This window comes from Ptychodera flava, chromosome 16 (assembly GCF_041260155.1).
Source record: "Ptychodera flava strain L36383 chromosome 16, AS_Pfla_20210202, whole genome shotgun sequence".
Lineage (NCBI taxonomy): Eukaryota > Metazoa > Hemichordata > Enteropneusta > Ptychoderidae > Ptychodera > Ptychodera flava.
This window is the reverse complement of record NC_091943.1, coordinates 8,456,554-8,483,212: the sequence shown is the minus strand read 5'-3', so window position 1 is coordinate 8,483,212 and position 26,659 is coordinate 8,456,554. Positions and strand designations below refer to the sequence as shown.

General features: G+C 35.8%; 2 protein-coding genes and 1 long non-coding RNA gene across 7 annotated transcripts in view; 1 reads left to right on the top strand and 2 right to left on the bottom strand.

The window, feature by feature from the left end:
* The window catches only part of LOC139152724 (UDP-glucuronosyltransferase 2C1-like), a 567,100-nt gene that overhangs the window by 177,087 nt on the left and 363,354 nt on the right, over positions 1-26,659 (bottom strand). The gene's annotated exons all lie outside the window — the stretch shown is intronic.
* The window catches only part of LOC139152715 (laminin subunit beta-1-like), a 46,942-nt gene that overhangs the window by 3,279 nt on the left and 17,004 nt on the right, over positions 1-26,659 (top strand). For 2 of the 5 annotated variants that reach the window (XM_070726022.1, XM_070726021.1), the window contains exons 3-23: positions 1,879-2,082; positions 5,128-5,248; positions 5,699-5,866; positions 7,560-7,598; positions 8,512-8,667; positions 9,397-9,509; positions 10,260-10,481; positions 11,142-11,291; positions 12,136-12,268; positions 12,373-12,479; positions 13,612-13,798; positions 14,096-14,245; positions 15,394-15,525; positions 16,310-16,330; positions 18,190-18,313; positions 20,681-20,823; positions 21,787-22,018; positions 22,255-22,501; positions 23,616-23,744; positions 25,400-25,519; positions 25,878-26,094. In XM_070726022.1, coding sequence (XP_070582123.1) covers positions 1,879-2,082; positions 5,128-5,248; positions 5,699-5,866; positions 7,560-7,598; positions 8,512-8,667; positions 9,397-9,509; positions 10,260-10,481; positions 11,142-11,291; positions 12,136-12,268; positions 12,373-12,479; positions 13,612-13,798; positions 14,096-14,245; positions 15,394-15,525; positions 16,310-16,330; positions 18,190-18,313; positions 20,681-20,823; positions 21,787-22,018; positions 22,255-22,501; positions 23,616-23,744; positions 25,400-25,519; positions 25,878-26,094 — 3,115 coding nt within the window. The remainder of the gene's footprint in view (positions 1-1,878; positions 2,083-5,127; positions 5,249-5,698; positions 5,867-7,559; positions 7,599-8,511; positions 8,668-9,396; positions 9,510-10,259; positions 10,482-11,141; positions 11,292-12,135; positions 12,269-12,372; positions 12,480-13,611; positions 13,799-14,095; positions 14,246-15,393; positions 15,526-16,309; positions 16,331-18,189; positions 18,314-20,680; positions 20,824-21,786; positions 22,019-22,254; positions 22,502-23,615; positions 23,745-25,399; positions 25,520-25,877; positions 26,095-26,659) is intronic. The other 3 variants (XM_070726024.1, XM_070726023.1, XM_070726025.1) reach the window with 3 other exon arrangements.
* On the bottom strand, positions 1,978-18,705 carry LOC139152717 (uncharacterized). The gene is made up of 3 exons (XR_011556693.1): positions 18,566-18,705; positions 15,934-16,033; positions 1,978-2,117 (listed from the first exon to the last, which is right to left on the bottom strand). It is a non-coding gene; the product is annotated as an uncharacterized lncRNA (long non-coding RNA).

Genomic DNA, 26,659 nt, shown 5'->3' with positions numbered 1-26,659 from the left:
CCCAAACTTTATAATTTTTAATCTGTAGTGGTTTGTGGAGTCAGAGATTTTTTCCAGGTCATCAACCTGTCATATTTTATCCTGGTTTTCCCAGAAGTACAAAGGAAGAAATATTTCCTAAACCTTGAAGTACAAAGGAAGAAATTTATATTTCCTAAACCTTGCATAAAAATCTTAATCTAACAAGGTAGTTTATATTTAGAGTGATATAGTATATTGTGAACTATATGTGACGTCACTTGTACGATGACTTACTTACATGTGATTAATTTATGAGGGACTTATTTTTTTGAGGAGAAAAAATAACAAAAAAACGTGTTGAAGATGAATATTTGGAGAGAAGACTGTTACCAAACCACAGTAATCAGACAGACAATGGAATTGTAGTCTTTGCTTTGCTTTGCAGAAGTAAATAGACTTAGTTTTTGCCCCATAATGCTTTGCAAATTTCTATGGTTTGACCTTTGACATATATTAGCTCCAAGGTCATAGAGGTCTAAAATGAGGTCCTAAAAATGAAATTTTAGGTCTAAAATCATTGAAATGGGATATGGGTTTTTTCATGTCGAGATTCACACCCCTACCATTTCTCCAAACATATACCCCTCTGGTTTTTTTTGGTGACTATAAATTTACTATATGTGTTTTGATAACATATGCAGTCCTTACATTCACTGTCTTCTTCCAGATACCAGAAAATTGGAACGTAATATGGGCCTTCCAAAGTCAATTAACTCCTGCCATTATTCAATTCCTGTGTTCTTTCGAACATAGACACATGTCAGCATTCAATGATACTAATTAAGTTTCAGATACTTTCACTGTCCTCATTGGCTTTGCTAGAAGTAACGGTAGCGTTGTTCCTAAATTTAGAAAATAAAACTGCATGTATCTGATATTGGAAAAAAATACTGGCCTTGTATGAATGTTAATGTTTATATGCATCCAAAGGTTATATAAGTACAAATAACGGTGCATTTCAAACTTGAATTTGTAGATGTGTATTCCAGATGTTGAATTTAAATTTTAAAAAGACTATTAACTTTGAGTAATATGCATACATTGATGAAATATTGAAAGTGCAGGGTAGTGTACAGCTATGGTAATAGGTATCTATAACCTGCAATGGAGTATTGCTGTTGGTTATGATTGAGGAAAGAAATGAGCAGAATGTAAATTTCTTGAAAGGAAAAGTAAATGGTATATACTGCTGATAAATGATTCTGTATGCAGGCCTCCAAGCTCATTGAAACAATGAAAGGTTTGAGTCCTTTGTGAATTGGTTATAAACTAATCAGAAGTGGGGTTATTGACCTCTGTAGGCTTGCAGAACATATTAGATGCCTCACCCATATGATGCACAATATTGTAGAATGCTGTATTGTGAGTGTCACATTGGTGCGGATCTAGGGTAATTGAAAGTCCATGGAAGCCATCACTGTCAGGAAAAACTTAAACACAAACAAATGAAAACATTGCCAAGCGTAGCATGGATGAAAGCAATAAATATAGACAGTACTTTTAAAGAAATTTGCAAGTTGTCCCACACTGTATTGTTGACAACAACATTATCAGTGTGCCCTTTGAGCCAATATGACGCGTCATGACGCAAAAAACATGCCTGTGAAGAAAGCTAATTTTTTGGTCACATTGGGCTGATGGAAAGAATTTTTCACAATTTCTCAAATTGATGAAAAGTTTCCAGAAAGACACATTTGTTACAGGGCACACTGAACATCATTTTCTGGTACATATTCAGTGAAATAGTCTGTGTGCCAAATTTCATCATTTCAGTTCTGTTTTTATTCATCTTTTGCTTGTATCAATGATCCACAAATTTCTATGAAAACATAAAAAAAATGAATTTGATCATTACAGGTCATCTACAACCCAGCATACTTGTTTGGAGAAGTATATTTCACATTTGAAGCAGAGCAGTATTTCCTGGCCACAGATATCCGGGCAACATTGGCAGTACCGCCGTTTCTGACAGATGCCGAGAGAAGTTTCTTTGCCGTGGCTGACTGGGAAGTGTCTGGCCAGTGTATATGCTTTGGCCATGCTGAAGAATGTACAGGAGAGGTAGGTTTATCAAATGCAAGTTCTCCCCATGTCTTCTGAAAAAGATTAAAACAAAACATATCATATATTTAATTTTTAGTGTAATTTGCATTTATTCAGATTTTAACTGTACAGTGTATAGAGATGCTATTACTATGTTATACGCTTTAGAAGAATAAATTATTATTATTATTATTATTATAATTAAAGAAGAAAGTGCCGACTATGATTGGCTAAATATTGGTCAGCTAGTGTACATTAAAAGTGATTATTTATTTCAATTTTGGTGTGATTTTGATTAATCATAAAAGTGATTATTTCTAGCAGCATAGTATACTTTATGTATGCTCTCACATCAACATCAGATATTTGTATACTTCAATATTTAAATTACAGTGCTATTGTATAACAGTTATAATTTATAAAAATGCAAATAACGGTAAATTTGTCATGATTTGAATGTCTAATCTGGTGGTAACATCTTTCAGAGCAATAATCATGAAACAGGATATTTCAATTTTGTAGTGAGGACAAATCCATAACTATTGTCATTCTGATTGTGAAATTGGAAAACAATGAGACGTGAATGCCCTGTCCAACAGTTAGATAATCTTTGCATTGTGCTTGATGAACCACCTGTTACCCAGCATGTGACAGTTGTTCAAGTAACTGGGAGAAATTAAACTCCTCTTAAACTTCCATTTACTGACACAGTTATTATCTGCCTTTAGAAATGAAAATCTCAGGTGACTGATCTGAGAACTACAAGTGAATGTCAAATATCATAATCAGTGTTTCAGAAACTTAAATAACAAAACAATTGGAATTGATTGGAATATGATGCATTGAACTCCATTGTGGTGTGTTGTGGTAGCATTTGTGCTCATGTCAGCACAGTGCAAGCTACATGGAATTACTATATATCTCAGGGTACAATGGATAGGAACTTAAAGATTTAGTGTTAAAAATGTGGTTGTTGATATGAATGAATGCATTCTTTGAGACAATAAGTGGTCTATGATTGAGATCTAATTCAGCTCACTTGCAATCAGAATTATGCCATCTCTTTTGCTGCTGGAAATAATAATTCTAGTGCAGATTGTATAGAATTTGAATGCAGCAAATGTATTATATGAACAATTTTTTTTGTGACTCCATGAAATATGTAATTTTTCACATGAGAGAACATACATGTTATTTGTATTTATTCAGAGGAGAATGTCATGTGTCTATTTTCTACCTGCTAGGTTTTGATGCAGAAATATGACAGAAGCACACAAGGCTCCGTTTTAAATGTAGTGATACTACAATGTAGTCACGAATTTTTTAACATTAAAATAGTAAATTTATTTCAGCATGCCAATAAATTTTCTCTCATGACAAGTGTGTTACAGTGAAAGTGTATGAGGACTTGAATAGTGTGTAAATAATAGATCTATTTTCATATTTTTAGCTCACATTTGGTTATACCAATGTGAGTTTATCGTATAGGCTGAAGTCGATGGCGTCTGTATGTATGTGTGTATGTATGTATGTATGTATGTATGTATGTATGTACGTACAGTATGTCCGTCAACATCAAAAACACACAAACCGCTGCACGTTTCAGCTTGGTATTTGGTGTGTGGATGCATCCTGGGCTATAGATGGGATTTTGTTCAAATGAAGTCTGCATCGCCAAAATTATGCAAATGAGCTTACAAAATGTGAAAATGGCTAAAAATTAATAACTCAAGAACCTCTTTTTTGATTGCTTTGAAAATTTGTGTGCAAGTACCTTAGGTTAACCTTATACAGTTTTATGAATATTGTGAAGATATCCTTAATTTTGTATTTTTGCTGAATTTTTTGTGATTTTTCTCATTTTCAGTAAAAATTCTTCTTCTCTGAAACTGCCGGCCCAATCGCTCTCAAATTTTGGTTGTCTCTTTGCAAGGGTGTTACTCTTCTAATTTGTTGAAATTATGACAAAATTGGGAAAATTACTATTTTTGAGCAATTTTGTCATTTTTGGTCAAAAATCTTAAACAGTATTTCCTTTTTAAAACCCCTGGACAGACAGCTTTCATATTTGGTACACAAACGTACAGAGATGACAATAGTTAGATATGTGGAAATTGTCCTGAAATATAAAATTTGTATTTTTAAGACAATATTGTCATTTTTGGTCAAGAAAACTTTATCTCAAAATTACTTGTTTGATAGCTTTGTAATTTGGTATAAAGTCCCTTGTTTGATAGCTTTGTAATTTGATATAAAGTCCCGAAAGATGTTATTAGATAAATTTTCTGCTCAAAGTGTTGGGAAACCCCAAAATTCGTATATTTTAGGTAATTTTCTCAGTTTGTGACCTTAAATGACCTACACCAACCCAGGATATGTTGTGAGACAATTTTGAAGGCTGTGAACATAATTTTGTAGGAAAATTTGATCCAGAAAACAAAGCTGAGGTGATTTTTTTCATTTTGGACTAATTTTTGCAACTTTTCTATGTAAGACATACAAGAACTGATGAGAAATTTGGATCCAGGATAATTCCAGATGTTGTAATCACTGCCCACAGTTGAAGGCATTTCACTATCTGTAACTACCTTAAGTGCTGTTTACATTAGAATGATAACACTCATGACATTAATTAAAAAATCTCCAAGGTTGTAAATGTACTTCCTGTCATTTGGTCTTATGTAATACCAAGGGGTGGAACATTTGATATTCAGGAGGGGGTAGGGTCTAGAAGATTGCTGATGTAGCATTACTTTTTTACCAGATCCCTTGTGCATTTTTTGCCCACTCCCACCTTTTCTTTTTATCAAGCCTTGTCTGTTTTTTGTTGTTGACATTTGCTTATGTATTTAGGATCTGCTTGTCCCATTGCTATAGAAGTTGATATGCATGTTCCTAAAGATGACCTCCAGTACCTAAGTTGGATACCTTATTTGCTTTTGTCATTCTTGTTTTTCCTGGTTTAAATATTTCTTGAATGGACCAATTCAAACCGAATGTGAGCTCATAGTGTCCTTGACGGTATTTTTTGATAATTATTATGTTTGCTGTGTAATGAAACAGAACGGAGCTGACTGTGTGTGCCAACACAACACCATGGGTAAGAACTGTGAAGAGTGTATGCCACTGTACAACAATAAACCATGGCTTGCTGGAGTTGACACAGATGCCAATGCATGTGAAGGTAAATTAAACAAACAATCCTTACACTCCAAACCTCACTGTGATATTGTCTCAAAATAGATTTATATGATATATTCAAGTGGACAATATATATGAGAGAATCTAGATAATAAGGGCAAGATTTAGCCAGAGTGTGTATTTTAAATATTTACATGTATTAATCCTTTGAGTGCCAAAGTCAATTTTTGTTGCCTTTATAAAATATAACCAAGTCAGTTTTTTTCAGAATTTTTCCAAAATTTTGATGAAAAACTGTAGCAGATGAAATGTGATGTCCATTTGGTCAAAAATTATCCAAATAATTACAGAAAAATTTATAAAAATTGGTAAAATGTTGCACTAAAATTTTGGTGGGAAAAATTACAGCACTCAAAGGGTCAAATCTCTCCTGCAGTGACAAGTAAAAATCATATATTACACATATTGTCTTATTTTTTTTGTTTGTCTTTAGATTGTGGCTGCAATGGGCATGCATCTAGTTGTATTTATGATGAGATCAAACAGTACGGAGTGTGTCAGGACTGTACAGACAACACTACAGGGGACAAGTGTGAGATGTGTCTTCCGTCCTTCTTTAAAAATCCATTTGCCTTCCCAGGAATCAATGAAACTTGCATAGGTAGGTTTCATCAACTGCTTGGATACAAGGTATAAGAAAACATAGACAGCAGTGGGGTTTGACTAAAAAATAATTAATTTCATCAAAAAGTGGATGTAGTGCAGTTGTACCCTGCCAACCGTTAGAGAAACATTTATATCAAAGCAGTGACTGTTGACATAGATAATACTAATAATCTGATAGGTTCATGGAGTTAAAAACATGTCTCTTGGATCAGTTGTGTTAAACAATTTAACACAATGTTTCACTGAAATTTCCCTTTGAAAATTGTAAAGTCACTAACGCAAAGTGTCATCAGAATTTGTGTTAGCAAAAGATTTGATTTCAAATTTGTTGTCAATGCGAGCTGACACAAACCAAGCCAAATTGTCCCTGTAACTTGTCAATTAAACTGTTTTTCAAGAACTAGAATATATACCTGTGAGACAGTGTTTAGAAGTCTAAAATTTGGACAATACTTTTCTGGTCTACTACTCCTATAGAATCATTTTTAAGCCAGTGAAGTAAACGAAGTGGGTCCACTTTTGTGAAAATCTAAAGTTTTGTTTGCCCCATAGAGTTATAATATAACACGTACAGGATAGAGAAGCCATTTTGAAATTTGAAAATCAGTAAAATTTAGGTAATTTTTCTCTTCTCATGAACTTTGCACACCGGTCCGATTTTTTTTCTTGATTATAAAAGAAACGTAATTTAAAGTTTTCTGTATGTAAGTTTTAGAAGAAGTTCAAAACTTTCAGTCCATAGGTGCTTGCTACCTTAAAAATGATAAATATTTCAATATATACACATGCACCTTCTTACTTCCTTTCACTCAATGAGCAGTCTTATACTGCTCATTTGAGGCTTAGACTTTTTGCCAAGGTGACTATGATGTGTCTATGCACTTACTGAGATTTATGGCAGCAACATCTGTGTTTAGCAATTTTATACTTTAATATATTCATAACCCTGTTGATTTTATCAATTTTCCTTCACCACTAAACATTTAATTTGATTGATATCTTTAATGTGATTTAAAATTTTTGGCATGGTAAATTTGCACAGTATGTGAGTAAATTGTTTTAGTCATGCACAATCCAGAGATTTTGTTTACTTTGATATAGTATCTTTATTTACTGAATGTAATTAGCAGCCAATAATTTGGCAACGATGGAGCAGAGCTTCTATCTTTGTATCTATGCATGCTATGATAATCACGCAACTGTATACACTATGGCTATAGCATGACATATCAGGATGATATCTTATATCTGGCACTCTTGCATGTTATGCTAATATCCTGCTACCTGTATAAGTCTGATTGCTCTATGCTGTACCCAGAATTAGCTCTTTGCATTCATATTGTATTGCATGGAATGCAGGTCCATGCCTTAGTATGAATGCTTGAATGCTGGCTATTACAGCTACTAGCTTTTGCCTGCTTTGAATGACTTTCTATCAACTTTAAAATATTTATGACTCATACCAGGGTGTAACTTCTCTCGCTACCTAGTCTGGCCACACCTCAAATTCACTGTTATCACAGTTGCAGAGTGCCACTGCTAAACCCCACCCTTAAGCTCATTGCATCCAATGCCTACACAGTCCAATGATGCTGAATGTGCGAATGACTGATGCGTTTGGTTTTTTCAGCCCTAACCCATTTGTTTGCTTTTCTGTTGTTCTGCATTTTCATTGCATTTTGTTTTAGATTCAGAGGTCACCTTTCCTTGCAATCAAAGTTGTATTTGTAAGTATTGCTCTGATTTCAACGATTGAATGTCTTTCATATTCTTCACTGACTTCTGTATATATGCTTTGTTTTGATTGGCTGCTGCACTTGTTCTTTAACCTATGACCTTTGACCTGTATTTGGTTCAGACAACACATCAACTAGTTATCTTTTTCTTCTACAAATTTACTAAATCTGATAGGCTAATACACTTAATATGCTGTGAGAAATCTGATTATGTTCTTGGGTTTTCTTAAATTATCATGTCAAATAACAATTCAGGTACATGTACATTCATACAAACATATGTACTTATGTACGTACGTTATAACGTACATACACACACACTCATAAGTACATATGTACATACATACATATATACAAACATACATAAAAACATACATCATATATATAAATCTGATGGTTGGGTATACATGTATGGGAAAAATCATCTTTATTTTCTCTTGAAACCAGTTTATTAATACGATGCTAGTCTGCTCTAGACCTTTTTGTCAAACCTTTTTTCTTCTTTCAGAATATGTATGATACATTATAAGCCAAACATGTCTATCTCTTTCCAAACTGAACAAATATTTGGCATAATAATAAACACTTTGAATTCAGATTGTTCTTCTTATATCGTAAATTAAATTTATCCAAACAGATAGCGTTTTTGATGAGGGATGTGTCTATAAGAAGTAGTTTGTACTTGAACTTTCAAAGATATACTATAGCTACCAGGCCCTGTTGCTACTCTTACGCTATACCCCTATAATATTCGCAATGATATTCAAACCAAAGCACACAGTGGTGTTCAATGAGTTTTGTGACATTATTGCTTTTGTACAGTAGTGGAAATCAGAAAACCTACTGTAGACATTTCATAAATCGTTACTTCTACCAAATATATAACCATCTGATGAATTTCTAGCGTGTAACTGCAGCGATGCTGGAACAGTGGCCAACACGTACTGCAATCAAACATCGGGAGAATGCCAGTGTAAGGAATTTGTGGAAGGAAGAGCCTGTGATGTTTGCAAGGATACATTCTGGAATTTAGATGCCAATAACCCACTGGGATGTGAACGTGAGTAGAATGACAAAATACACATTTTGCATATAATTGTTTTACTGTGTGTCTGTAAAGACATAATTTCACACTCACTGACTTCATGTATTTCTGAATCTGCAAATTCCTAGAAGTGCATTTTCTTTACATTTTATGCAATTCCTTACCTCATAACCATATATGATATACCTCATCTTGATTTCAAGTATTTCTCACTTGATGTTTTGACTGTGTGTGAGTTGCTCATACACACCATATCAGGTAAACAAAATCTCGTATGACAGTAATTTGTTTATAAATACCGATATATAATTAGTTATTATCACGTGTACACCTCAATTGTAATCCCTGAGTGAAACATTATGTCTGGTCATAAAGGGGCATACTTCTTGACAATTGATGCACAAATTGTTCGATATGTGTACCTACCACCCGGTATTTAATCCTGTCCACAATTAAACCTTTGTTTTCCCCTAATTCTACGTCAATTGCAAAAAATAAATTTCTGTTTAATCTCATAAAGAATTATATCCCTCTTTATTTACAACTGTTGCATTTTGTGATATTTGTCATATCCGGGCTGTATGATAAAGTCAGCGTTTTCAACACTTTGTCTTTGACCTCAAAAGATATATTAAAGGCCAGTGTTGGTGACAGAAAAATAATGACACACTTATCAGTGAACACATACACTATGCATATAATATTGAGTATTGATTATCATCTGTTACTAATTGACTTTTACAGCGTGTTCCTGCTTTGAGGATGGTTCTAAAGACACATCCAACTTCTGTGACAAGATCACAGGGCAGTGTATCTGCAAAGCCAACACCCAGGGTTCTATCTGTGATGAGTGTAAGGTCAGTATGCTTTGTCCTATTTCTAGACTGAATTAGACAAATCTACACTCTGCCTCTATGTGCCGGAGATAAAATTTCTAACTGTAGGTGTATGCCAGACATGAAAATATTAGATGGACGTAATAATGCCAGCAACAGAAATGTTAGTAACATATGTGTATGCCAGAGATGAAACATTACATGCTGGTAAGTTTGTGCCTAAGTTTCATATTACATCATGGTCTTTGCCAGAGATTGCATTTTTAGACTAGCTATTAATAGGTATGTGCTAGAGATGAAAATATCAGCCATGTCCCTTTCAGATTCAGATATAAGTTGTAGAGTTTTGTCAAAAGATATTTTATGAAGGCTTTGTTATAAACTGATAATTATATTAACTACATCTCATTGGGACCAGTCAGACCTTTTTGAGACTATACGTGTAGCTGGGCTTGTTAGATTTTGTTTCATGAAATTATTTTAACATGATTATGACATTGATATTATGACACTGAAATATCAGGAGGTAGTAAATCATTTCTTATATGAATATTTATTTTATGAATAGCGTAACCAAGGTTATACCATACCTTAGTATATTACTGCTTTAAACAAACTGCAGCAAATCCATGTAGAGGAATCATTATTTTATTTGTGTTGTGAACATGAGTCTACACAAACTACAGTGTGATTCCTAACACAGAAATGTATACAAAAATTTATACTTATTAAAAATAAGTGAATTAATCATTCATTCTTTTTTAATTTTAGCCCGGTACATTTAATCTGCAACCATCCAACCCTGATGGTTGTACTCTGTGTGGATGTGATCCAGGTGGCTCCCTGGACCCTATTTGTGATCCGGGTTCTGGACAGTGTCAGTGCCGCGGCAACAACATTGCAGGCAGGGCGTGTGATACGGCTGATCCAGGGTATTTTGTGCCCAAGTTAGACGGTATTATGGAGGAAGCAGAGCTGGCAACGTACAGCGGGGTACCTATTTGTATTTTCTGATATAGTGTAAATTTATAGTTTGACTTTGAGAATCAAGAGTGAAGTACTGTTCACAAATAGCTTGAAGTTGTCAAGGAAAATGAGCCATGAGTATTGAGTTTGCAATTACAGCACCACTGAAATAAACATGCATGCATGCAGACCGAAAACAAAACACGAGATAAAAATCTGTTTGTCTTCATTATAATAATTTCTGACTAAGTATTTCTTTCCATGACACAACAGCCTGGATTAAGGTAGCTTGCGCCTCGAAAATGAAAGATTTAAACTTTTGCTCAAATTTCTCAATGAATCTGTAAACCTTTCTTTTTCAAAATCAAAAATCAAAATAGGGGGTCACCGTGCAAATTTTGGTACTAGAGATATTTGAGATTCAAATGGCCACCGTCTCTATGTTAACTCTACGGAGAAAAATAAAATGTTCAATTTTCGAAAAACTAAGAACTTGAAGATAAAAAGTTTTCTTACACCAAGCGCTCACAAATGAACCTCCATAAGTGGTTGATCAGAAAAAAACTGTAAAAGTTAGAGAGTTAAAATATCTGTCCCTGAGGCGCATTCTACCTAAATGAGAATGATTTTGGTTCATGACAGAACTTCTGAATAGTTTTAATATTTTGTTCATTTCTCTTCTTGTAGCCAGTGGTCATAGAGGAGATGCCAGCAGTTGACCAGGGTGGCTTGTCAACTGGGTCAGGTTATCTTGTGGTCTCTGAAAACAGTGTTGTGACTTTCTCCGGTATGACTGTTCCCAGATCTCAGAACTATGAAGTGGTATTGAGATACTATGTAAGTTCTGCCAAGTTCATATTTCACCTTCAGGCCAAGTTCGTTAAAACTAGCGAAGCACAATATGTCCCATTTGTTGCATTTTAACAAAAAATTGAACATTCAGGCCCCTGAAATCTCAGATATGTAATGTAAGTATGATTTTTATGGACTGAAGCTGTTGGAACAGACCAAGCCAAATGGGTGGCAATATATAATGTTTTGGCTCAATACCGCTTTTCACCGAGTTGGTTGATGGGGAAGTGCACATACTGTCTGGCAGGGAAAGAGTTAAATACTGAGAACAAAGATGTGCATGAAAACCATTTTGATGATGTTTTAAGGTTTAATTTAGCAAGCAATACTTACCCTAAGTACCTAATATTAACTTAATGCCATTTACATAGTATTACTCACCTACTCTCACCATGCACAGCTAGTTTTAGACTTCTTTTATGTTTTCTCTTTATTACAGTTATCTAAGCTATGAATTTCAAATGCCCTTGCTCACAGCCTAATTATATACTTCAAGGCCATGCAAAATGAATGGTTGATTGAACTTCTTGATCCTTGAATGTACCCAGGGTAGGGTAAAGAAAGTAGCTCAGATAATGACTGTGAAAAGTTGCCCAAGCACTTTTTCTACAGTAACTCTATATTAAGTCCTACATGAGCTGATATACACTATCTGATGGCATATCATAAGTTTGCCATAAACTGCACTAAAATTCCCACAAACCTGATCTCCCGGTTAAATTACATTGCTCAGTGTAAAATGTTTCTCAGTTTGCTACAAACTGTATTTGAGCATTGACAGTGCAGAAGGATTGGCGTCTGAAATTTCACGGATGCTTTACTATTTCAGAGTGAGAGCCTTTGGACATCGGTTACTGTGACTTTTACACAACAAAATCCAGACAGCTATGAGTGTGGAGGGAACACACTGACTAATGCACCGCAGAGTGAATTGGGATCCCTTGAGATAGTTGATGTTGGAGGTAAGTATGGAAAAACAGCATGTGATTCGATCATACTCATTTCTTGTTAGTTTTTGTGACTGTAATTTTAAGCCTCGTGTAACACTATTTTACTTCTTTGCTAGGCTCTAAAGCGTTTGGCGCATTATGTCTCAGAGGAGACTCTCCATACGATGTGACTGTTACCGTGACAACACCAACCCAGACTGGTAGTAATTTGAAACTTGATTCGGTAAGTGTTAAATATACATAGTTAACTCCAGGATCTACAGCAGAAAAGAAATAATAAATGAAGATATTAATAGCTCACAGCAGCTGCAAGTGGTTCATGGATACGCATGCATTACTGCAGTATGATAAGAATAAAATTCTTGACAGCATTGTCACCTTCATTTCAACCATTTGCATCATCATATGTCAAAGCCTAGCTTCAACAGTTTTTACGTTAAACCCTTTGAGCACCAAAGTCAATTTTTGCAGCCTTTATAAAATGTACCCCACTCAAATTTTTTCAGATTTTTGCCAAAATCTTGATGAAAAACTGTAGCCAAGGAAATGTGATGTCCGTTTGGTCCAAAATTATTAAAAATGTTGCAGAAAAATTCATTGAAACTGATAAAATGCTGCACTAAAATTTTGCTGGGAAAAATTAAAGCACTCAAAGGGTTGTGAGCAAAATTTACAAGCAGTAAACTTACAAAACTAAAATTAACTGAAAAATTTGAAATAAATTATCAAGCATTAATATGTTTATGTTTTTGAAAAAACATATCACACCATTTGATATGATTAGGTAGCATGTGCTCTGTACGCTAGCAGCTGTCTTGTGTCATTGTATCAACGGTCATTACTGAAGCACATAGTACGTATGCTGCATCGTGCTGAGTAGTGGGTCTCAACAAGCTGCCCAACACATAACCAGAGAGAATGTGAAGGCAATCAACACCAATATATGGCATAGAAGAGTATCCTTAAAAATATCTTCATCCAAAGCTCATCTACTACGAACAGTGAAATGTCACTTTATTGAAATTACATAGCTGTGCAAGATTATGGGCTCAGCCCTAATTTGATATTATAGCCCTGTCACTTCACATCCCAGGGGAAGAGAATCCCCAACTTGGTTTTATCTCGATATGGTAACAAAAAGGTAAAAAAATCATCCTTCCCCCTACCTGACATCACTTTCCTTGATAAACCCCTTGAATGCCAGGCCATGGTTTTCCCATCAAGTGTTTTCAGCTATATCACTAGATTCGGACGACAGTATAAAGTAACAGGTTCTGCTCTCCACTTTATTGAAATACTTTTCCAATTGACAGCCATTAAGCAACTCAATTGTATGTTTTGTATTTCATTTTCAGTTGGTGTTATTGCCCAGTCTTGGTGATATAGATATCTTCACCAGTGAAAACACAACTGATGAAGACAAAGCTCTGATGGGACAATGCTGGAATGCGGTTAGCGATTTCAATCCTGAAGAGAGACAAAACCTGTCCTGTTCCAAATGGGAATTTTCCCTCATGGCTGAAGTCTTTGATGGTGCTATAGGTGAACTATTTATCTTGATAAATGGATGAGAAAAGGGGAGGAGGAGGAACATTTAGTCTGTTTGGGATTCAGGAATGAAAAATCAACCGAAGGAAATTCTACTATATGAGACAGACAGTTCAAAACTTATTGTCAAAAGTTGAAACAGAAAGAAATATTGTTACATGGACAAGAAAAAACACCAAAACACAAGTGAAAAACAACCAGAGTTATTACGGATCTCAAGAGTTTCCTCTTTACCATCATGTCAAGGTGTCAAGGGAGCATTTTATGCATTAACTTTATATTTTCCATCAGCTTGTTCCTGTAATGGAGCCGGTACTGTGCCGAATACTGTGTGTGACCCTCAGGGAGGGCAGTGCCAGTGTATGGATAATGTCATCACAAGGCAGTGTGATAATTGTGCTGCATATCATTACGGCTATGAATCTGGACAGGGATGCACAGGTATACCCTCTGCTTCATAGATATCGTCTGGTTTTATGTGGTGTGTGTTTGTCTGTAATTTTGGTGTACAGGTGATTCTTGTACCGGTACATGTAAGTTATATATGGCAGCTGGTTAGAGTGTGTGCTGAATTCGTTTATGATGTTATTGTTGTACATGTTTGTGTATGTGCACATGCATATTGGTTATTTGTAGTTTATCATATAATGTCATTAGAGTATACCAGAAAGAAAAAAAAGCAAAAGAAGATTCTAAATTACTATGTTCTGTGGATTTTCTCAGCAAGAAAAAACGAGGAAATTTTTGAATATTTGAAAAATTAAGAACTTTCACCTATTGTGGTGAATGCTTATAGTTACTTCACGTATGGTTAAACATGAGATAAATTCAAATGATTATTGTTATAGTGGACTAAGATATTTACCATTTGATAAAATCACAAGAATATTGTCACTGATTTTAATTCTTGTCTGATAACTTCAGGCATCTTTTAGGAAGTGGCATATCAGCAAAAAATACACAAGGGATTTCCCAGGAAAAATGATTTATTTTACCCAGTGATAATGAAGGGATTTATGACTTCCCAAGTCATCCTACACACAGAGAAACTTGAAAGGAATAAAAACAAACACAACATGGATTTCACTATATGTGTACGCTTGTGTAGTGCTGTATCCTATTCACCCCAATTCCCTGTGAACAGCATCACAATTACCAGTGACAACAATGGATTTAGACCAGTGTTCCCGCTAAGGCTTATTTGCGCGCTAATTGCGCAGTGTCTCCGACTGCTCTCGCAGTGAAATTTCATGTTTTGCGCAACTTTAGTCTCAATCATTTCAATCGGTATTAGTTTTGGAAATGATAACTCAAGGCGAAATGTGCGATCTCAGCGTAGATTTTACTTCTGCGTTTCGAGTTTAGCGCCTGTTGACGCGTTGTTCATTGTACGTTGTGACGTACCTCAATAAATTAGCATATCCATGAACGGACACAGCTGTGAGGCAATCAGGCGTATCTCAAGTTGCGCACCCTCTCAAAACCTTCGAGGGAACACTGATTTAGACCAAACCATTGTGGTTAAAGGGTTATTGGCACCTTGACATCATGCAATAACACCTTTTCAATTTCTTCGTGTTTCTCGTCAGCGTGTGGATGTGATGAACAAGGTTCTGTGTCCTTGACCTGTGACCAAACAACAGGTGTTTGTACTTGCAAACTCAATGTCAATGGAACGAAGTGTGATGTGTGTGACACTGAATTCTATGGACTCTACCTTGGTAGGTCATTCTTCATTTTTTCATACTCGTAATCACAAAGAAAAACGTGTAATAAAATTTGCTTTCTGTTTAATCTCATCCAGAATGTGTTCTGTGAAATAATATCTCACTGGTTTCTTCAATTTATCTCAAAACTTTTTAATAATTTTAGGATATGTGTACTAGGTAAAAGTAGAATTTTAGAAAGACAAACATGTGTTTAAGCAATAAAGCACACCCAGCGATGGTATACCACAAGATTTTTACCAGTTCACGACATATGTGCATGAGCGATAGCGAGTGCATGTATGAAGTGAAATGGTCAAAATCGAGTGGTATACCTTCGCTGGGTGTGATTTATTTCTATTATATCCTAACAGTATATTGAAATCCTGGCATGGAATGTCAAAAAAGGATTTTGGCTCTTACCGTGAGCTCACACAGGTGCCACCCGTGGTATATCGCGAATATTCCATGGTTCTTTTTGCGTCTCGACCAATCAGATCACTGCATTTGCACCATCAATATACTGGCATGATATAATATATAATACAGGAATAGGATTTACCTCACAGCCATGCAGTAATATTCTTTGTTCTTGATAAGATTTGATTTTATTCAAGATGCTTTGCTTTGCTTTGCTTTGCTAGCTTTGATAATGTGCAATTTCTGGTCAGCTGGCATCTCTTATTGCTTCTTGCCTCTCTTTGAGCAAGCATGATAATCATCTTCTTTTATGTGTGCATTTTATATATTTTTTTAATTTCTAACCGTGGTTACCGGTGCTTTGTCTACACTCTTCCAGTTAATTCAACAAATACAACAGGTAAAGTGGTTAGGAATTTGGGTCATACATGTGTATCTGCTTTGCTTGACTGGGAATCCTGCAGTAATGTTTCTTTGAAAAGTCTTCCTTTCACTTCCTAATTTTGACAGGGATGTAGCTACAGATCAGATGTCTATAAAAATCAATGCCTTCATATTTGAAACTGAATAATAGTATTTGTGTGTTAGTTTGAGCAATATCGATATTTCCTTATCTTTTAAACACTGTTTCTATTTTTTTTACCTTTATTACTTTAAAAAGGTGGTGACATCCCTGTCAAATAATGTTTTGAACATTTTGTAAATATGTATTTCCTTCACTTTGTTAATATCATATCCAACAGATTAATATTCTCAGTGATTATGCCAGTAGATTGTATATTTATTGTTTAAATTAGATTGAAATGTTGCTTGGATGGACTGTTTTTGAAAATAAAAGTCAATGACATTTGACTTAATCCTATCAGGACTTCAGTAACTGGTACTTAAAATATTCCTAAAAGTACTGGGAAGCCATTGTGTCTCCTTTTGATATTCAGCAAGGTTGTCTGGCAATTGGAACAGGGAGCAACTTGAAAATCTTCGCTATAAGTGAATAAAGACTGACTAAAAAGTTTGAAATTGACAGTCCCGTCAGAAATGGTCCATTCAAATTCTGTTCAAGGTCATTACCGTCTGGACATTATTTCTCCAAACCTTGGTCCCAACTGTTGTGTTGGAAATGTTCATAGGGTAATGGACCTAAAACCTTCAACTCTGCAGTAAACTTGACAAAAATCTTCAAACTAATTTTGCTAATATGTGTTCATTTGTTATTCTTCATAAACAAATCCAATAATAACATGATTGTTTAGAGTAGCGGTAAATAAAAATGTTAAAGCCCCATTAGCTATATCTCTGTGTATTTTTTTTGATAAAACTCAAATGCAACATATGTAAATTTGCTTTCCAAAGTGGGACTACAGAATATTTTACAAACACTGATGATGAACGTACAACTTACAAGTAGATTTTAACAATTAAATAATTTTCCACTTTCAAGCCATATATTGCTGCTGTGAGCGAGTACACAAAAACTGTGAATAATATCAATTGCCCAAATCCATCACAGCCATGGTTTGAAATTATAATATTTTCAAAAGCAACTGTGCTTGATAAAAAGAATCTAAAACATCTTTTTGAATATTGGGTGGTATTTTGTGTTGAGTTAAATGCAAAAAAGATACAGCTGAAGAGGCTTTAACCATTAAAGTTCACTGTTAATTTTTTTGTGTACACAGTCATATTCCTTTCTTTACACTGTGAAATTGTAAGACTATTTTTACACTCTAAACAATGCAATTGTGTAAACAAACTCCATAATTGTCAATAATGTAAATACTTGCTGTCAAGATATTGTGTAGCCTAATTCTGTATGTAAGGGTCAGACCCGTAACTTTAAATAGTATGACGGTGCAATTGGAAAAAAAAGTTCTGCTTTCACTTCCAAATGGTCATTATATGCAATCAAATGTTTCAAATTGAATGTATAGCTTCTCAATCCAGATCTGATCTTCTCAATACTGTTTTGAGGCAATGATTTTACTGTCTTTCATGTGATGACAGTGTGGAAGTTAACTTTCAACCAAACGTCACAATCTGATTCAGTATTCTGTCATCTCATAATTTGTGACAACTAAAATAAATTTTAGAAATAAAGTGCATGAACAAACGACTCTGAAACCAGCGTGTAGTAATCATTTGTTTCTTCAGAGCAATAATTTTGGCATTAGTTTGCTGATACTATATTTAAGTGCTACATCATGTTGTTTCATTTATAACGCGCCTGGATAAATTTTTCTACTGTATACATTCCTGTAGGTGGAGGTTGTATGCCATGTACGTGTGATATGACTTATTCTCTGAACAATGAGTGTGCAGACAGTGGTCAATGTGATTGTAAACCAGGCATTGGTGGCCAAGACTGTGTGGAGTGTCTCAGTGGGTAAGTTGGTCATATCTTTCTATTGAACAATGAGTGTGCAGACAGTGGTCAATGTGATTGTAAACCAGGCATGCCAGGTGGCCATGAAGACTATGTGGAGTGTCTCAGTGGGTAAGTTGGTCATATCAATCTATTGAACAATGAGTGTGCATGACAGTGGTCAATTTAAAGCAGGCATTGGTCGCCAAGACTGTGTGGAGTGTTTCAAGTGGGTAAGTTGGTCATAATATATTGAACAATGAGTGAACTCACCCGTATGGCCAATGTGATAATTGATGATTTGCTCAAGATCCGATATATATAGAAAAGCAGCTTGGGATATTGTTGTGGTCCAGTTTGATTGTTATTGGTCATTTGGTATCTGCTTAAAGCCCATGGAATTAATCCAAAACGATTGCAATTTCAAAGGAGTACAAAAACAGTAACAGTCCTTATAATCTTCTTAACACCATAGTTAATCCTGATCCTGGGCCTTTTTGAGCCGTGGCTTAAACAATATCAATGTTTACATTGAAGTCCTGCAAATAGCCGTGGCAGTAGGAAAGCCTTGAATTACATGTATTGACTTTGGATTGTACTTTGCACTCCGTGATACTATAGGGAATTAATTTCAGTGGTGGTAGATAGGAATACCACGTTATCTCTTACTGCATAGGTACATCTACATTTCTACTTTGGCTCTTCCATGGACATTCTCCCACACATTGATGTTACTACCATGGCATAGATACCTCAGGTTAAATGTGAGGGTTATTCCTTTTCTCAAGATTCCAATGAATAATTCCTAGTTTCTTGCTTGGTCTTTCCGTCTGCTCATGTCTTCATAAGCACCTATATACAACTGTGCAGTGTTATCACTAGACTCTCTTACAGCCCCTCATCCGCTACGCAGCTCTACCCTCAACCATATGGTGACACGCCCTTTAACAGCCTTACTAGCAAGCAAGGCTCACCGAGCCAGCCGGGTTATAGCGTATCTGAACTTGGCTTCGCAGGCTCGCTGAGCCAAGCTTTGCTCAGCTAAACTACTGAGAGGGTGCTACTGGTAAGTATAGTTGAAGACGTGGCCGGTGAGGGGCTGTGAGAGAGTCTATGTTAACACCAAATGATTCCAAGCTGTCATAATGATTGTAATTGGGATCTATAGCTTTTCCTTTTACCCACATTGAGGTGCTGTCGATGTATCCAATAGTTCTGTGATCATTTCTAAACAATTCCTCATTGGAAATGCAGCTGCGTAATGATATACAATTAAGTATTTGGATTTTGTGCACATTGCAATAAATCTTCAGAACCAAAAGTGTTTAAAAATTACAATGACTGAACCTAACTGTGCCAACGCTTAGCAATTTTGCAAATCAACATAATCCTAGGTGGTCCAGTAGTTTAAAAACTATGGGAGGGCCCCCTAAGTAACCTCATTATTGCCATAATGAAGATTGAGCCCCAAAGTTTATCAGGTGTGCTAGAATTTAAAGTGTCATTCATGACTTTCAAATTTAAAAGTGCATGAGATGAATATTCTGTTCAGTTCTCTCTCCTCTTTCCTGAAAAACTTGCTCACTGCTTTACCTACTGACAACCCTCAGATCATTTTTCTCAACTGCATTGATGCACACTGCATTAACTTGATATAACCTGCCATGTTTACACTGTGGCAAAGATATATCCATCCAAAAGTTTACACTTACACATCCAAGGTACAATCATCCCAGATTCTTGCATTAAGTTTTCGTTGATATCAACTCTGAACATTATTTTAATGTCCTTGATGTGTTTTCCTGTGTAAGTTTATCAGCCTGAGGTTAATCTGTTCATTGTGAGAAAACCTGATGAACAAATCTGTACCATTAGTTCTAATTCAATCACCCACTACTGTCCTGCTAGTAGAGGTCAAAATCACCCACCATTGTCCTGCCAGTAGAGGTCAAAATCACCCACAACTGTCCTGCCAGTAGAGGTCAAAATCATCTATGACTGTCCTGCCAGTAGAGGTCAAAATCACCCACGATTGTCCTGCCAGTAGAGGTCAATCATGCTGAAAATAGTAGAGTCATACTAGATATGTTGGTAGTGAAAGAGAATATTCGTAATTATTACGTAGATGATATGCACCCATTGAAGTGGCCATGTTTTCCAGTCTATCATTCCAACATATCCACCAGCAAACTTATTGCATCCACACACCGAGTGTATTAACATATCCATATATCATCATAGCATTCACATACCCATCTGAGTATGCCCTCCTGACATTGGGCAAATGGTCACCCTACACAGCCCCATGTTCGGGCTATAATTTAATTATCATTCTATCCTTCACACACATGAGTGTACTAACTCCCCTAAACTCCTCTAACATCTCAGATATTTCAACTTGACGACTGATGGTTGCACATCGTGTGGATGTGCTCCTGACGGCACAGCTTCAGATGGATGTGACGTGACGACCGGAGAGTGCAGTTGTAAAACAGCAACAATGGGAGATAAATGTGACATCTGCAAAGAAAGTAAGATATATCTCATGATTGTAATAAGTAATAAAAATACGATGATAAAGCTGATTTGGATAATAGATTTCCTTCCAAATATGGTAGTTGCCTGACATTGGTTAAATGCTTTTGGTCACATTTTTTGATACAACTGTTTTATAGTGTACTCCACAGCTTAGATAAACAGTGATGACCAATTTACATACCAGTGTTTAATTTGCATATTCTTTTTGTTATGAAAATTATTCTTTTATACTGTTATTAATATTTGACTAGAATGCGCCAAAAACAGAGGGGAGGCCCACCTCTCAAAATCTCCACGTAGAGAACCCTGAGTATCAATACTGTACCAATTTGGCAATTTAATGATTTCTGTGAGGGTAATATTCAAAAATCTCATCAATATTTCGCACAAATGTAATATCTGCGTATTAATGATTTGAAACGACTGGATGATTAAGAATCAGACCATCAGAATTCATCACTTGCCATAGAGTACATGAATATTGCTGCAAGTCAATATTGAACATGACATAAACTGAAAGCACAAGTCAGAACAATTTTATCAAACTTGCATGTGAATATTCATAAGCTGTACACAAAAAGGTTTTCTGATTGATTTCAATTAAAGGTATTCTCTGACTATTGCAACCATGCAGCTTTTGACTGATCACATTTATTGAAATTGTGTCGTAACAAATCTTGCGAAGCCATATCGAATCTTTAAGTCTCTTTTACAAGATCAGGGAATCAATTAAGTTTTGCCTATTGATCATATTTTAGGAATTTTGCATTAATATCAAGCTTTGAAGAAGTATGCCAGTACTGTATACATAGTGACAGCTATAGTTGTCCTTTAAATAGATTGGGATCCATAACTTACTTTTCTCTCAGGGCCACAGAGATGAATTCCCCAGCATATATGACAGTATCTTATCCAAACTGAAATCATTATTTTTACCGTGATTTTTGTCTTTCCAGCATATTATGGCTTTGGACCTTGGAACAGTGACGGTTGCATACCCTGTACCTGCTCTGGGCATTCAACAAACTGTACAACATCTGAAAGCTACAACTACTTCAACTTGTACACCGACTGGTCTCTGTTAGATGAGGTAGCTGTGGCCCCCAGATGGAGTGGTACAACAAGCATAATGAATGGCACGGACGTTCCAGTAGACGATAATCCAGTCGTTGAGGGGGACCTCTCAAGGTAAGTACACAGCATTGGGTATGCGCTTTGCCATACAACTGATACAAGGTAGTTATCAAACTGTAATTTGAGCCAAGCAGAATGAGAAAATATGTCATCCACTGATAGACTTGCTTTTGATCTATTTGCCCTATTAAATCAAATTCTACAACATTCAGCTGGATGTTGATGTTGCAAAACAAATATCTGATCATAGTTTGTTCCAATTGTCAATGTTTATATGTCTGTGTTTTCAGGTTTGTTTTGGAGATCACAGATCCAGTGAACAACACAGATGAACTGTTCTTTGTCTCCTCCGACCCTTACAATGGAGATAAACGTACAGCATATGGCCAGGTTTTCACTTTCACAATAAGCCAATCACAGCTTGGAAATCAGACAACCTCGGCAGAAGGTGATGTCTTTATTTATGGCTCATATGCAGATCAACCTCTAGTTGCAAGTTTGCCATTTAGTCCCAACACGACAGCGACAACATATTCTGTGAGTAATTCAAGGTTCTCTTTTGGAAACTTTGACAAGAGGGCTTTTACAGGTCTTTCAGGATGACCATTTACACTTGCATGTTCTTCACACACATTTTCTTCAAAAGTATATACAAAATGTGTTGATAAGCCAGACATTAAAGTTGCCAACTCATTGAATCACTGGTTAGAAAAACATGACAGCCTCTGGGGTATACGAAAGAGGTATCTTTAATTTGCAAGCAAAACATACCAGGGATTGTATGGTCTTGGCAGAGATGGAACACTAATTTCCAGAACACAGGGTGCCAGTTTATAACCTCTTTCACATTAACAGTAAGGCAATTGACTGCACACACACACATGCAAATTGACCACTCTCACACAATGATTAAATGAGTCGGCAACCTTTATGTCGGGCTTATCAACAAATTCTGTGTGTACTTTAGAAGAAAACGTGTGTGATGAACATGCAAGTGTAAACAGTCAATCTAAAAGACCTGTATGGTCTTGGCTGATATTTTCTGTGGAAATTTGTGGCTATTTTCTAATTTTAAAAATATTTGTTGCAAATAAGCATTTCACAAGTGAGCGTTCAGGTACCACTAGAGGGCGCCACTTCCCTGTTACCTTGTTTCAGGGAGAACTCTGTACCCTATCAGTTGTTCTGTACACTAATCATGTAAGATATACGTTAGTTGTACACTGTTACAGCATCTACTATCCCTTTATAAGGAAACATCTGGTTGGACTAAAATGTCATCCTCTAGGTTTGTCAGTCATTGTCACAGTATATAATCATAAAATTCTGATAAGATAGATATAAAATTGTGTGCTAAATGATCCGTTTATTGTTTCCAAAAAACACTCAGTATCAGTGGCAAGTTACAGAAGATACCCAAAGCAAAAGGTTCAAGCGGTGCAAAGAAAAGACAAAGACTTGACAGATTTTACAAAATCTCCTCCAGGAAGGTAGAAATTCTTGAATTAGCTTAAGATACAATTGTGCTGAAATAGTAGTGAAGCAATTAATCATTAGAAGTGACTCATATCACATATTTCATCTAATCCAGAAATGTATTTCACAGTGAATGAATGGGTTCCTCTGTGTTTGTATTCATTCCTTTTACTAGTACACTCTGAATGAGATAGATGGTTCCTGGCACCATGGAAGTGTAAGCGGACAATTGGCAACATTCAATGAATTCTATCGTGTGTTGAGTGGCATTGACAGTATCTACATCAGGGCAAAGTACACATCGGTGAGTTTGCTTTACATTATTTCATCAGCAGATTTCTTCTTAGTGTAATTACTGGTTTAACATGAATTTAATTTCTGTACAGTATTTAGAACAGCTAAAAGAGTTCTACAAGGTGACATCTAATGTTTTATGTTGTAAATAAATGTTGTCAATAAATGCAAATTAACTTATAATGTTTCATTGTAAATGGAAAATATACATTACTCTGTCTATAGATTCGAGATATGATGAGTTGTCATTAGCTTAATTAGTCAGATGACAGTCCCCCACAGAACAGGTGTTTCGTCCCACAGCATTCAAATGAATCCTTATCACATCTTAAATATAACCAATACTATCAGAAATAAAGAAAAAGAAATGGTACCTGAAAGTTTAAAATATATGAGTTTTTAGTCCCCACGGACACCGTCCAGGGGGACTTATAGGTTTGGTCATGTCCGTGCGTGCGTCCGTGCGTGCGTGCGTCCGTCCGTTCACGCAGATATCTCAGAGATGCCTGGAGCGATTTCTTTCAAACTTGAAACAAGGATTACTTCATATGTCATACATATGCACGTCGATTTGTTTTGCGATACGATCCAATATGGCCGCCAGGTGGCCATTTTATTACGATTTTTTCATGTACAGAGCCATAACTCAGACATGTTTCAACCGATTTTATTCAAAGTTGGTACAAGGACATTGACCAATGTCATAGATATGCACGTCAATTTGTTTTGTGATACGATCCAATATGGCTGCTGTGCGGCCATTTTGCTACGATTTTTTCATGTACAGAGCCATAACTCGGGCATAATATTCTCAACAGATTTCATTCAAAGTTGGTACAAGGACATTGACCTATGTCACACATATGCATGTTGATTTGTTTTGCATGTTGATTTGTTTTGTGATACGATCCAATAAATTAAATTAATTGCCAATTTGCATTTACATGATGAACTTTCATTTTTAGGGTGAATGTCTAGAAGCACTGCATCAAACTCTATAAAATATTGTACCAGTGATAATCTATCAGTGTTATGATAGGATGCAAAAATGTTTTGCAACATCCTGTTGATTATTTCCTAGTTGACTCATTTAATGACCTTTAGGATGATGGCCTACATTGGTTTTATGTTTTCATCACCATGAAACTCATTCTTGGCCATTGAGCGCCATCTGTATCAAAGTATTTTTACCACAGACCTAATTAATGAAGAGGACTCTATCCTCTCTGAGGACTTGTAATCAAAGTACCCATTAACAAGTGGGGACTGTGTCATCAACGATGACTTGTTAAATTTAATTTTAATAATTTAATAATGCCTAGAACAGACACTGTTCCATTTTTTCATGATGTTGTCCATATGGTCTTGTTTAAAATTCTCAGTATGTTTTCACTATTTACCATATATGTATTCATACTTGCATATGCCAGAGTTGTGTATGTCTACACCTTTTAACATTTTGAAATCACAGCTGCAGTAAACTGTCTAGTATTTTGAGTGACAAAAGACCCTATATAAACACTTATCTTTAAAATGGCGTTTTTGAAATTTCTTCAGAAATGCCTTGATATTGAAAAGAGTGTTTCAATACACACATTAATTATTATTGTCTATTATGAATATCTCTCATCTGGATTTGACTATTATTATTTCTTCTCATTTCAGACACCGGAACAAAAGAGTTACCTGTATGCTGTCGGTCTGGAGTTCTCCACTGACAATGTGACGCTTTCTAATATAACAATAGACAACGTGGAGCAGTGTGCATGTCCTCCTGAATATACTGTAAGTCTTGCACCGTCAGAGAATTGTTTACTGTTGTTATTTTGATTGTAAACAAATAACTTTCACTGACAATCAAGTAAGCAGTGACTGCTGAACTAGAACAGTGCTGTCTCTAAACAGTGTACATACCACAGCCGTATCACTGTGTGTCATCACTGTGGAAATACAACCAACCCTTCCATTTCACTGTAGATCATTGGAAGCAGTGGATTATCAAAAGACGGTGACTTTAATTTGTTAGTGATTTAAAGCCAGGCAGAAAATTGTGAGCACAATACAGCATTTGTTTATTGTAGGATGTATAAGTATTTTCTTTTATCCTACAAATAACGCATTTTTCATTTTGTCAATTTCAAAGGGTAATTTCTGTGAGCACTGTGCCCTGACATTCACCAGAGCCGATCCCAGTGCAGGTCCATTCTCCGAGTGTGTTCCGTGTGACTGTAATGGACACAGTGACATGGGATGTGATCCGGATACTGGAGTGTGTATAGACTGTATCCACAACACAGCTGGAGATAAATGTGATGTCTGCTTACCCGGTTACTATGGTGATGCCACCCTAGGTACACCCGGTAAGTAGACTTCTGAAATATTGATTAAGATTTCCTATATTATGTTTTATTCAGCGATGAATTCCTACCAAATGGATAGGTATTTAGGAGCTTGTTTTCTAGACTTGAAATACCTTCATTTACATGTCTGTATTATAATCCCTCTGATCCCACATCAATCATCTCTATTTATTTGACTTCCTGGTGTCCAGTTTTTTTCTGTGTAAGTTCTTTTGCAACTCAAAGACTATTATCAAACAATATTGTCCCGGTAAACATGATCATTTCAATGACAAATCGAAAGTAACTGGGTTTCTTTTCCTCATCATTAGGAAAAATTTTTGCAAAACATCTTCCTTGTCCCCTTAACTGTTACACACCATCTTAGTAATGATCAGATGTACCCAGTATTACCAGCTAATTTTGTGCCAAGATTTCCAGCGTCTTTTTCTCGTTATTAGGACTAGACCGAGATGAGTACAAAGAATAAGGTGAAGAAAAAGTGAATCAAGCATTGTCCTGATATCTCACCTTATGAGATTGAGGGATACATTTCATGAATACAGTGTCAACAAAAATATTCAAT